This window comes from Dicentrarchus labrax, unplaced genomic scaffold, assembly GCF_905237075.1.
Source record: "Dicentrarchus labrax unplaced genomic scaffold, dlabrax2021, whole genome shotgun sequence".
In the NCBI taxonomy this organism is placed as follows: Eukaryota; Metazoa; Chordata; class Actinopteri; family Moronidae; genus Dicentrarchus; species Dicentrarchus labrax.
This window is the reverse complement of record NW_026136722.1, coordinates 10,414,506-10,427,593: the sequence shown is the minus strand read 5'-3', so window position 1 is coordinate 10,427,593 and position 13,088 is coordinate 10,414,506. Positions and strand designations below refer to the sequence as shown.

Genomic DNA, 13,088 nt, shown 5'->3' with positions numbered 1-13,088 from the left:
ACAATGCTCCTTCTGTTGTCACTTCCAGGTAGCTTTGGATTAAGTTTATGTAAAACAATAAAGTGACAAAACGCCCTCTGTAAAAAGCAATCAGCTGTGCATTCAGTCTGTATAACATTAATATATTATATTCATTATGAGCTGTTGTTTTTTTTATTTTTACCTATAGGAACTGTTTTAAAAAGAAGATTCAGAATCTCACTGTGCTATTACTGCCGCACTGATGTACAGTGAACTTGCAGTCCTTTTTTGCTTGTGGGCTAGACCCAGTTAACAGCAGTGGAGGACCTTAGCAGGGCGTATGTTGACCTCTCTTTAGCCAGCCAATAGCCACAGGAACCTGAATAACACCGTACTTGTCTTTCTGCTTATTGTTGTTACACATTTATATTTTCTGCCACAACGAATGCCAGAATTTAAGGCAGATTTAAACAATTTTATACACAATTTTAGTATCCTTCCAAACTGCAGCAAACTATGGAGACAGAGCCGTTAGCACAATTAATCAAACATTTGATCAGGATGAAATTAATCTGCAACTATCTTGTTTTGAAACATTTGCTAGTTCTCTGTGTTCTCAAATGTCGTAATTTGATGCTTTTCTTTCCCGTACATGATGGCAAACGGAATATCTTTGGGTTTTGGACAATTAGTTAGATATAATAAGCAATCTAAATGTATCACCTTGGGCTGTTGTTTTATAGACAAGACAATTGAGAAAATCATTTCAGCCCAAAAAACTATCCCTATTCTTTAATGGACACATACAAATGTACAATATTTCTTATGTTGATTATACCATTTTATGGTCATTTGTAGCAATCGATCACAGCTTTGTGTAGTAATCCAGTCCAGTTTTTTTCTGTACCGGTTTTAGACGCAAGCACAGTCATGGAGAGGCGTAGTAAAATAGTTACTGCTGGTAATGAAAGTTCACGTCTGACTCATTGGTATTTCTACTGTAGGTGGGTTATGCTGCACTCAGGCCACTTGAACTATGACTCCTGACAGGATACACACCGCAGCAAGCACACACACACACACACCCCGTCCTATCCAAATCTTGGTTCTCATTAAAAACAAAAGACAGACAGCAAGATGAAGGAAAAGGCAAAAAATGAGGAAGATATGACTGAAGATAAGAGGCATATGGTTTTCAGGATGAGCTGCTGGGGTTGTTTCAGGTTGACACTGGTGGCACCTTGCCATATTATTCTGCCACTGTGTGAATTCAGGCTAGAAGTAGATTATTTAGTGTTCTCCTGCAGTATTGATGGCTTGTGTTTGGGACTGCTGCTGCAGCAGTGTTGTGGTTGTCTCTCTGTCCCCTGGCTGTTCCTGACTAGCTGACTGGGGACCGACTAATTGGAGGAAGCCCTGGAGGAGCACAAGAGGAGGAAGGAGAGGAAAGGTAGAAGAGAAGTACAGGAAACAATGCTGGTGAGAGATGTCAGGCATCATGCTTTCACTGCATTTACACCGACTATGCCTGCAGTGTAGTATGATACTGCATCTTCACAATAACGCGTCTGGCTTTTTTGTTATAATGAAAATTAGATGTGAAAGCAGTAATTTTATGTCTAGATGATGACGAATTATGGCCAGCAGCATGATATATTATATTCATCTGTAGAATCTACTGCTCTGTTCTCTAGCAGCCATAATTAGCCTTTGCGTCCGTCATCTAATGCTCTAGGGCAACTGTATGCATCCCTGTCAATGCAAATTTCACAGTCACTTTGTTTTTAGTCCACGAGTACCTCTCCCACTCCTCCGCCACCATCATCACCCCCATTCTCTCCCGCCTCATCCCACCTGAAACTATTTCTCACTGTAAGAGGGCAGGATGTGGGCGGAGGAGCCATTCCTGCCCTCATTAACATTCGAGACAACCACAGTGTGTGCCCAAAGATTCTGACAATGGCTGTTTACTGTGTGCGAGACATATTTTATGCAGCTGAAGGAGGTTTGTGTATGTCAGAGAGAGAGAGAGAGAGAGAGAGGCAAGAAAAGTGTGAGAGAGAATGAATGGTGCAAGCTCGAAGTCTTTCTTCTCTGCCCTTGACCCCGCTCTGCTGATAAGTGAAACCGCCACCTCCCATCTATCTCTTGTTTTCTCTTTCAGACCATCATGGAGCAGTTCAACCCCTGCTTACGGAACTTTGTTGCCATGGGGAAGAACTATGAGAAGGCCCTTGCCAGTAAGTCCTTTTTTTTCTCATTTATTTTTCTCCGTGCCTTTTTTCTCTGCAGGTTTAGGCACACAGCCAAGCCAGCACTCTCTCTGCCTCTTTCTCTCACCATGTATATATCTATCTACCTACCTTTCTTTTTTGTCTTACTAAAAAAAGGATGATATTCATCCTCTTGCCAAAGGGGCAGGCCTTATCATGTGGTGCACAGCCTCTGGCACAGCTTGTGTACTGTAGTGGACGTGTATTCAGAGAAACACAAAAGGCCTCTAATCTGATGCAGAGGTGAGGATAGCTCACTGTCAGCAGTCAAATTCACAAAGGAAAACGTGTGGATATGTTTGTCGCACCCTGAATGCTTGTTGAGATTTTTCATTGGCACTCCGTTTGGTAACAACGTCTCAAATCGTTCCCCAAAAAATGTCCCTCAACCCTAACACAAGGCAGAACTCCCTCAGTCCTGCTAATCCAGAAATTAGTGGGGCTTCTCCCCCCTCCCCAAGCATGTGTGTCCTTCTCCTGACACACATAATAACTAATCCCGGCCTTGGTGTAGGTAGGAGACAGACTGGTAGGGGACTCATTGAGCCATTAAAGACCCACTTTGCAGGATTGGCTCGACCCAAGGGACTAACAGGCTCTGATGTGCGGGGGCAGAGAATGGGACGACACGCTTCCACCCATATGGTGCAATCACTGAAATTACTCAGCACCAGAAATGCCAAAAGGGATTCATGGGTAGGCTTGCTAGATCTGGGTATGGTCATGTTCTAGGTTTTCCAACACAGCAGTCCGTCGCTAAATCTCACAGCGTTTGGTAGGTGTAAAAGCAACAGATGCATACAACTGAGTGACTCCAACAGTGCCTACTAAACACAGCCTGGAGCTTGTTATACACGTCCCCTGACAGCACGATGAGGATGATGTAGGTGCAGGAAATGATCATTGTCCTGAATAAGAGATGTGTGGTTCTTTCTCCTCTTCTCTAGAGTGAAGGATGAATGATGGATCAGTAGCTCTGAGATGAGCCCCTCCCCTACCGATTGTCTGCCTGCCTTGCAATCAGAGAGCTGTTAATCCCCTCCGTCTGTCTCAGTGAGCCCCCCACCACACATTTCATTAGACACAAGTAAAGTATCCATATAGATCCAGCTTATCTACTCAGCCACCCTTCAGCTGCGCACACACACGATACAGCAGCAGCATCGCCAAGAAGAAAGTCTCTGTTGCTTGGAGATCGCTTTGAAAACCTGCCGTAGCTCTCGTAGCGTCCTACTTGCACAACCCCCTGCCACACATCTGCAAACTCACACGTACAGACACACACATTTTCACACACACATCAAGGCAGGCAGGAGGTCTGTTTGGCATAATGAAGAGAAATCAGCCGTGATGCTCTGGAGGGGGCTCTGCTCTCAGTTCTCAGGTGTTCCCCCAACAAGAGAGGAAGGAGGAAACACATGCCATCTTCTGCCTTTGACTCAGCTGTAATTGGGATTAGCATTAGCATATGTCCCTCATCCTCGGAGCAGAGCTGCGAGGCTTCCAGCCTGAGAGACTTCCTCTATCGCAGGGCTACATCTGTCTGCTGGAATTAGCCTGCCCCTGCCAGGCTATTGTTGTAAATGTGTCTCTCACCTGGCAGCTGTCTGCAGGCACAGGGCCCATCTGTCACCTGGGCTGCTGTTGAATTCACCTCCAAAAGCAACGGCCATTATTCACTGGAGATGGCCTGATTGGCAGTCTGTGTGGCAGTCGGGCAGAAATCACTGGAAGCTGACTCTGCCCTGTGTGACCTTTGTTGGCCAGCGCAGCAGCAGTTGGAATAATAGGGACTGAGCTGGATATTGATCTGGGCAACCAGGAGTACTCTTGATCTTTATTTAATCAGTGGGACAGAAGAGGAGATATGGCTGCTGATTAGGATTAACCTCACAAATTGTTTTTGTGTTTTCTCAAGATCTAGAGTAGAGGTCAAGACCCTTGAACTCTCTTGTTTATTAGTGGAAAAACTGATGATTTCAGTAGTTATATTATAAAGGCAATTAAATTTACATTATTCATCAATGCTAGAGGGAAAACACCCCCTCCCCAGAAAAGTGACACTGCAGTGTTAGCCACAATACAGCACACCTGAAACCGGGGGGCGCATCTAGTGTTGGTATCCCCTGCAGGCTCAAGCCTTGCCTACACAGGTGTATGAACCGTAATCCAGCCACTAATCAACAGTCCCCTGAAGTCACTGTGTCACCCTGCTGTCTAGTGTTCAGACATATTGACAAAAAAGATGAAATGGAATGGAAGATGGAAAAGGCCAGTGGTGTTTAACAGCATGTGGTTAACAGCATGACATTGTTATTTCCTTGGCTGGCAAATGGCTTAGTGGCCAATTTGGTCACAGATCAAAAAGAGCCCAGGAATGAAAAATGCCCCAAAATTGACTCCAAACACCAGACAATACAACTTTAAACTTATGTCTGTTTTCAAAGTTGAAGTCTCAATGACTCGCTGCAATGTGTGGTACTTATTGTAAATGTAGCAAAAGATAAACTGTGAAAAACATGGGGGGACAGGGTTAAAAACAAACAAGTGTTTCCAGTATGTTATCTGGAAAAACTGATTAGTTCAGGGCAACATTAATTCAGGCTTCACTGAATATAAAGTGTGGGGGAAATGATGCCAAAAAAGACCTCTAAATGTTAAACTTAATGCTCACATGCACCTCGGTGTGGTACTAAACCAACTTTCCTTCTCATTATGACACAAAACCAGAAACGAAACATAAAGGAAAAACATGTTTTGCGCTTGTGTGGCTTCCCCATCAAGCACAGATTATCTGTCAGAAAATAATTTCCTCTTTGCAATCAAGCATGCAGAATGCCAACAAGATGATGTTGAGTAATTATGTAGCAACATCAGTGCTGCTTTATTTTCTGATGGCAAGAAGCTGTGAGTCGGCACTTGAAAAAGCATCTGAGGAAAAGCAGAGCTGCCGTGAAGATAAGAGCGCAAATGTTTCAGCGTCACTGGCCAGACTGATGACGACTTTGTTTGCACAAAGCTAAACTGTATAATGGTTTGTCTTTTCCAGAGCTGTAGACACATGCTACACCGTAATGTTCAACTTAATAGTCACCTTGCTTTCTTGTTGTTCTTACTTCTCCTTGTCTCTAGATGTGACATTTGCTGCCAAAGGTTACTTTGATGCTCTGGTCAGAATGGGTGAACTGGCCAGTGAGAGTCAAGGATCCAAAGATTTGGGTAAGTGACTGACATACACCTAATGACCTCTGCTTTTCCTTTCTTTTTCTTTCTTGGTGTTGGCCTTGTCCTTCAACAAGGAGCATCAGTCCTTAACACACAGACTCACGTCATCTAACATCAGCTTCCTGTGTAAAAATGTGGCAGGAGCAGCTAAGTTGCCTTTAGAGAGAAATGTGTGGGTTGATACAGAAAATGATTTTTTAATTAGAATTTTTACTGAATCATTTTAGTCCTTAAGCAGTTTGTTGTAATACTGTGTCCTGGAGGAAATAACTTTTTTCAATTTATGGTCCTCTTTCTTTGTCAAAGGGATGTCATCAGAGATAGAAATAGGTAACAATAAGGAATGCAACACCGTCAGCACGGAGACGTGGGAGCTGAACATTATTTATTTACAATATCACAGACGTAGGTAACATCCGAGCTGAAGATTGATTTTGGATGGAAGAATGTGACTGGTTGGAATTTAACAAGTTTCCAGGTCTAATATTGATTCTGTGTGGAAAAATGTATTGGTGTACCACATCACGAGTGTCGCACCTTTATATGGTGTGTGTATGTCATGTCAATGAGGTGTGTCTGTGTATGTGTGTGTGTTCTCGTTACAAAAATAGAGGTCAATTGGAGAACCAACACCTGGTCTCTCACAGTGAGTAGTTTCCTAGGTGATCGCTGTGTCTGTATTTGCTGTCACCAGCCCATGGGAAATCAGCTCCTGTTTGAAGAGATTCCCTTTGCACTGATTGTGCTTTCGATTGCTTGATCTGCGTAGAAGTAGCTGTTGATTTGACGGGGCCTTTGTTGCGGTGGAGTCGAGATCCAGTTTGGGTTTCCTCCAGCCCAGCCAACAGGGACTGACATGAAAGTGCTCTCAGGATGTTTTATTCAGTAAGCGGCCCTCTCTCTCTCTCTCTCTCGCTCTCTCTCTCCCTCTATCGCTCTATCTATCTCGCAGCCTCTGTGAGGTTTCCCATTGATTCCAAAGTTTACAGCAGTATCTCCATGTTGAACTTACAGTAGAAGGCTCTTGCAAGCCAGACAACCTCAGCTGAACTGTCATGACGGCAAGCAGTTCTATATTATTTAAAAAAAATACTTCTTCTCAGATCCTTCTAAATGTGGGTTTACATTTCTGTGTGTGCTGGTAGTTGTACCCATATTACACATATTCCCCAATGATGTAGAAATGCCAGTTTTGGTAATTGTGGTATATGCGTGTGTGTGAAGCATATTAATTTACTCACCTCTTTTGTCAAGTATTTATGATGTAACTGAAAACTGATTCCATTTTCAAAAGCTCTGCCTGGAGGGAGGGAGATCTGCAAGGGACTGAATATTTGAAATGACTCATCCGCCTGGTCATTTTCTCGGTGTTTATATCTCACGTAGCTTGGTGAACACAGAAAAAAAGCAGACAATGACAAAGAAAAGGTTGTTATGTAGCTAAAGATATTAGCCCCTGTTGTCTATTGCCTGTATCTGTACCAGCTACCCTCCACTGCATACCGGCTATTCCCAAGGGAAGGATCCGTGTTGTTTTTCCAGCCACCTGCTTACGACTTTTTGGGGACCCCACCCATGAGGTCGCTGCCAGAGGCCAGACCTCCTGTCAAACAGTGTGCAGCGGCTAGTGCTGAGTTTCCTGTTTATCTGGTGGTAGAGCGCTGAAACATTCACAGATCAGAGCAAAATAGAGCACTGGAGGTTAGCTGAACATACCACAGCTGTGTGCTAAGGCTGACAACACATAGAATACGGATAGGAGCTTTTAAATCTCCCTTTTGTGATTAATCTTGTCCTAAGCTTATTTTTCGTAAGAGATGTTTCCGTGTAAATAAAGAGAGTAAATAAATGTGTTTCTTCCCACAGTACTGATGTTTTTTTTTTTAATATCTATTTTCACCCACTTCTAATCTGTGTATTGATGGAGATTTTAAGAATAACATAACCACCAAGCTGATATTAAGGCTTGAAGAGAGGTTTATTTAGGATCTCTCAAGTTTCTCATGTCATCAGACTCGTGATGATAGTTCCACGCTTGCTTGTCCCATTTAAATCCACTCCCTTTATGTTGTCCAGATTTGAAATTTCTACCCCCAGTAATCGACGCCCCATCCATGATTTTCTCCTTTCTCAATAAGTCCGTTGGCATCGTGTTGTTGTTGTATTTTGAAGAGCTGATTGTCGGATTATCCTATAAAAAAAGATAAATATCTGCTGTTTTCTGTGTAGCCTGTATGTATTTGCGCATGCTCACACTTTCGTATCATGTATGAGTTTGAGCTCTTGTTGCACCTCTTTTAAAGCCTGTTAATTTCATAGAGGCTCAGGGAGAGACAGGCTGCAAATGGTCCCACCTACACACCTAAGAGTCGGCAGCTGGTCTTCATCTCTTTCTTCCTCCCTCTTCCCTTTTTTCCCTCCTGTCTTTCTCACACAGACACGTACATATACACACTCACACACACATAAACATTATGCTTAAAACAGAGATTGAAATTACCTTGTGAAAAAAATGTCCTCCGTCACTGTTTTTATCATCAACAAGTCAACATGCACTACACCCTGGAAGACAGTATGTTCCCACAGTAAGGAATCACCCTGTACTGTGTGTGCATGCCCTTTATACTTACATGGTTGTGTGCATTTTCTATGCATACATCTCCTGTCATTTCTATGTGTTTGTACAGTAGGAGTGCTCTTTTAATCCACTTGTGTATATCTCCGCCTAAAGAGACAGAGTCTCTCTCTCTCTCTCTCTCGCCAGCCCCACTACTCCCACACACTCCCTCCCACATATCCTCCTCTGGTTGGGCTAATCATCGCCTGTCACTTTGCCACCCACACACACATGCGTGCACACACACGCACACACACGCACACACATACACACACACGCTAACACACACACCTGCCCTCCCTCACTTTCCCTTCTCTCCCTCTGTTTTTGCCATCCTCCTCTTTTATCCCTTTTCATGAAGAAGGAGTGAGCAGTTATTACCTCAGTGACATTTGTGGCTTTCCAACCCTTCTAGGGAAATGGAAATGTATATTTACGACAATCTTAACCCACTAGCTCTGCTCGATTGTGTTTATATTCCTCTGAACTAAGAGACTTGTTATTTACGACCAGACCCAAAGCCAAATAGCCAATTTGCAGGTTTTAACTCCTCCTAAAATTCCTAGTATTTATAGTTGTCATCCTTACTAGAGCTCCTTTATCATTGTTGTAACTAACCAACGTTGCCTTGTTACAAAAAGTCACGTTGCGTTTTGAGTTGTACATTCTGTTACTGTTCGAACACACTCATTTGTTTGAATTCATTTAAATGCAACCCATGTAGCTAATGGCGTTGTGGAATTAGCGTTTGTGACGCCTTCGCTGCCATATGTGACAAGCTAACATTACTGTAAGGCGGTTGCGTTGTACAAAGTCAGCAAGCAGCCTCATTGTTATATGGTCTTGAATCCAAAATTTGGTGTTAGCAAAGAGAACAAGCTGATAACTGGTGTGACAGTGGGACATTGCATTTTGGGAACACCACCCACTGGAGTACAAGGCAAAGCCTGTTGTCCTTTATTGTGAATTTTGAATTTGAACAGATGATCACACTGATTGTCTATGTTCAAAAAGTATTTCGCTCAGAGACGAGACCAACAGACCGAAACTTTCTTTATACGACCCAACTGCAGGCATAATTACCTGTGTCCCACTTGAATGTAATGCACTGATATGATAAAGTAGTCAGCTGGATGTGCCATATACTGAAGAAAAAGTTTTCTGGTCGTGTGCCTGTTTACAACACTCGGCCTGTATGGTCAGCCTGTGCTTATACTGTCCTCAGGTGAAGTAGTGTTGAGAGCTGCTCTGTGCTTGGCTGGGCGTGTTTCACTATGCTGTCCTACATGGCTACTGTTACACTGTTGGAAGTTCTAAGGATTAGTGTGAAAGTCAGACTCCTGAGCACTAGCCTAATTCTAGCGCATGTGTAGAGCACAGGCAGAATGCACTATATTTTATATTTGCCATGGCTTTCCTTCATCCTGCCCTCTGGTTAACAATTAAAAATAAACTCCCTCTCGGGCCATTTGGCTGAATAGTCTGTTTTTCAAGAAACCTGAACAGGAATGTGAAGTGCTTACAGTTCAGCCTCCCCAGCCAGAGGAAATCAAATATCTTTCTCCCCTCTTAGCAACCTCTGTAACCTTGCTAATTGCCACATTTTAATAACACATATGTATGATTCAGCACAAAGATGTGTCTTTTGGGAAATTACATGCATTAGGACAGAAAAAAGGGGTCATATTAAACTATAGTTAACCACTGGATTGCTTAGGTTGCTGCTGGAAAAAAAAAATCCTCCCAGTAATTACCAGAAGAAAAAAAAAAAAAAGGTTCACACAGGGAAAATGAGGGTGCAAACTGATGTAGCATAATTGTCTTTTTTAGGTTAATGGACCTGGGACATAAGCATTAAATTTCTACTTGTAAATGGATGCTGTCCAAAAGGCTAAATGACATCTGTTGTCAAGAGCAGAGGTTAACGGTGGGGGAGAAGTGTTAACTCTGACATGCTGTATTTGAATGAGCACCCACGAGTACACACACTGTATACACGAATATCTCTCTCTCTCTCTCTCTCTCTCTCTCTCTCTCTCTCTCTCTCTCTCTCTCTCTCTCTCTCTCTCTCTCTCTCTCTCTCTCTCTGCCTTTAGTCTGGCCTACCTCTCTCCTCCTCCAGCACCTGTCCCTGTTTAAATGAGAGCAGAGGAGCTCTTTTCTTAGCTCTGTGCCACCATCCCAGGGGTCCCTGCCTTCTCCTGCTCTATTTCTGAGACACGCGCTGCATGATGGGAAGCGAGTGGCTCTCCATCTACACACATTCACATTGCCCTTCATTTGTTCGTGGCAGTGACATGTGCTGAAGGTGAGCTTAGACACCGCTGGGATGGATGTGGACAAAACTGCACAAAAAAAACTGTCTCTCTTTCCCTGTGTTTGCTGTAGATAAGCATGCACACTTACACTCCAGTACACACTCATAAGAATAATTGGTGCATTTGCATTCTGCAGTGGTACCGGCGCGCAACAATGCAAAGCACCACAGTCAGTGCCATGCTAATGTGAAAGTGTGGTCAAACCAGTAGGTCTACCTTTTGGGTGATATGGTATTGTGATTCATGCCAATCTGCATTTTGTAGCTGTGTGGGTTTTAGATGTTGTCTGTCATGATTATGCAAGAGATGCCAGTGAACCTGAACTCAAGTGTAATAGTAGGTAGTAGCAGAGATGTTTTTTTTTTTTTTTTTCCAATCCTGCCCTTCTAGAATCCCTTTACCCACTTTGAAATTGTTTTTGAAATTTGACTTGGACATATTCAGACTTGAATACTGTGCTTGGAGACCCATAATAACCCTGGTTTCTTCAGGCTAACTGGCTGGATCAAATAACCCACTCACAGTTTGGTTTTTCACTCAGTCTACTCTTCAATCTCCATACCTCAACAGCTACATGACTCTGCAGTTTTGTTTTTTTCTTATTCCCTCAGTTCAAGCGCAAAAGGTTCTGCTACACAGCTTTAAAGAAAACAATGCTTAAATAACAGTTTCCTTTCTGTTACATTGAGGTATCACTTGTTATACTGCACTCTCAGGGGATTTTCCCTATCACTCCACTTTTCGCCTCCCTAGCTGTTGCTCTCTCTGCCTAATTTGCCCAAGAACAAAATCTGTTTTCTTTCATGCTGAGCTTTCTTCACTTTGAACTTTATTTGATTCTTAGAAGACTTTGTCGCAAAGAGCGGATAGACAAAAACTCCCAGATCTTTTAAAGATTTCCACACACACCCAGTCACAAACATACTACCCATATGTCACAGTCAGGGTAACTTTTCCTGCTGCTGGAGTTTGTCAAATCAATCAAAGCTTGGAATTCATCACTTATGCTTTCAGCAACAAGAAAAAGCAGATATGTTATCAAAAGGGGTCTTTGCGCTGCAATAATCAAAGCTTCTCTCAGGGGAGACACTTTTTTATGTGAGTTTAAGTCACATCCTATGATTGCTTTTGCAGCCTTGTGCAGGTTTCTGTTAAGTTATTAACCCTCTACTGTGCCATTCAAATTGTGTGTCAATCAGGGGTGACACTGTGAAGCATATATGTTTATATTTCATGACAAATAGCCTTGTACAACCAGATACAGTTCATGACAGCAATATGATAAATAAACCAGTCCACTGCCTTATGTTCTGGACCAATCAGCAACTCAGTAGAGGGTAACATAGAGCAGGTTAAGACATATCAGCTATGCAGCACAACATTACCTCCGTCCAGGAGATTATTATCTGTGGTGTTGTTTGTTTGTCAGCAGGATTATGGTAAAACTACTTGCTTTGTTAGAATTAAAAAAATACAGTTCCCATGAGGGTTTGACAGCCATTATGATGCTAAGACTCATGGGATATGTTGTTGAGCTCAAAATAAACAGTTTTTTTTAAATAACTATGCTATGTTTGTTAAAATGGCAAGAAATTAAAATAGATATTATAGCCATGGCAGAAATACCCTTAATCTCAGAACACAGACTGGAAACCGCACCATTCCGCCTCAGCTTTTTGCTGTTATAAAATGTGTTATGTGGTTGAGGCTAGTGGAACAGAGGCTTAAAAAAAAAGAGGGCAGGATTTTGGCTCACTGATACCAGATGGTGTGGATTTGCTACTCACAGTCTTATCCAGAAGACAATGCACGGCAACCTACCTGAGACCTTCTTAGAATAAACAAAAATATCATTTACAACTGCACTGTGGCCCACTTCTCTTTGGCAGTCTTAAATTTCTCCTGTAGACTTTCATTATGCCCTAAATGCATGACACCATTGCTGGACAAACTTATATTAGGCTAGTAGGTTGAACAGCTGTGACTGAGCTTCCACTTTTAGTAACATGTCATATACGTATCAATAGTTTCCTCCTGTGAGAGGCTTTCATCCAGTTCACAAAACCACACAAGTGTGCGTGTGTGGGATGGTTGAACTGTGAGCATAAGCTGCCCTCACTTCCAGATTAACTGTGTTGTGGTTTCACAGGGAGTGTACGTGCACATGTGTACACAAACGCGCACACTCACGCGGCCACCCAGACTCTCAACTATTATCTGCGTCTCTCACATTATCCCGCTGCCCCATTATACCTGCCCACTTGTTTGTTTCCCTTGTGACTTAGCATGCTAGGTAGGCAGTTATTAACATCACGGTACTGTTTAGTCACACACATACACACGTACCTACAATACAAAGACTCCCCAGGTGGGACTCACTCCACTTTCCTCCCCAGGCGAGTGTAAATGCTGAGGTAATGATAGCTGATAGTAAGGGTGGAGATCTTTTGAACAGTGTTTTGTAACACAACACTTTGCAGCCGCTGCCCCTCATCTCGCAACTTCTCCCATGGCAACGACCCTAGCATTATCCTGCTTCCATGACAACCCGTAGTGAATCCAGCTTGACCTTCACCAGTGATTCAGTGTCTCTCCATCCACCTCCATTCCTCTCTCCCTCCATCTCTGTCTTTCTTGTTCTCTCTGTTCAACATTGCAAACTTCCACTTTTTGAATATATTTTTCTTTCTGCTC

General features: G+C 42.9%; 1 protein-coding gene across 5 annotated transcripts in view; it reads left to right on the top strand.

The window, feature by feature from the left end:
* The window catches only part of baiap2a (BAR/IMD domain containing adaptor protein 2a), a 48,404-nt gene that overhangs the window by 11,351 nt on the left and 23,965 nt on the right, over positions 1-13,088 (top strand). For all 5 annotated transcript variants that reach the window (XM_051387246.1, XM_051387248.1, XM_051387245.1 and 2 more), the window contains exons 2-3: positions 2,126-2,201; positions 5,367-5,453. In XM_051387246.1, coding sequence (XP_051243206.1) covers positions 2,126-2,201; positions 5,367-5,453 — 163 coding nt within the window. The remainder of the gene's footprint in view (positions 1-2,125; positions 2,202-5,366; positions 5,454-13,088) is intronic.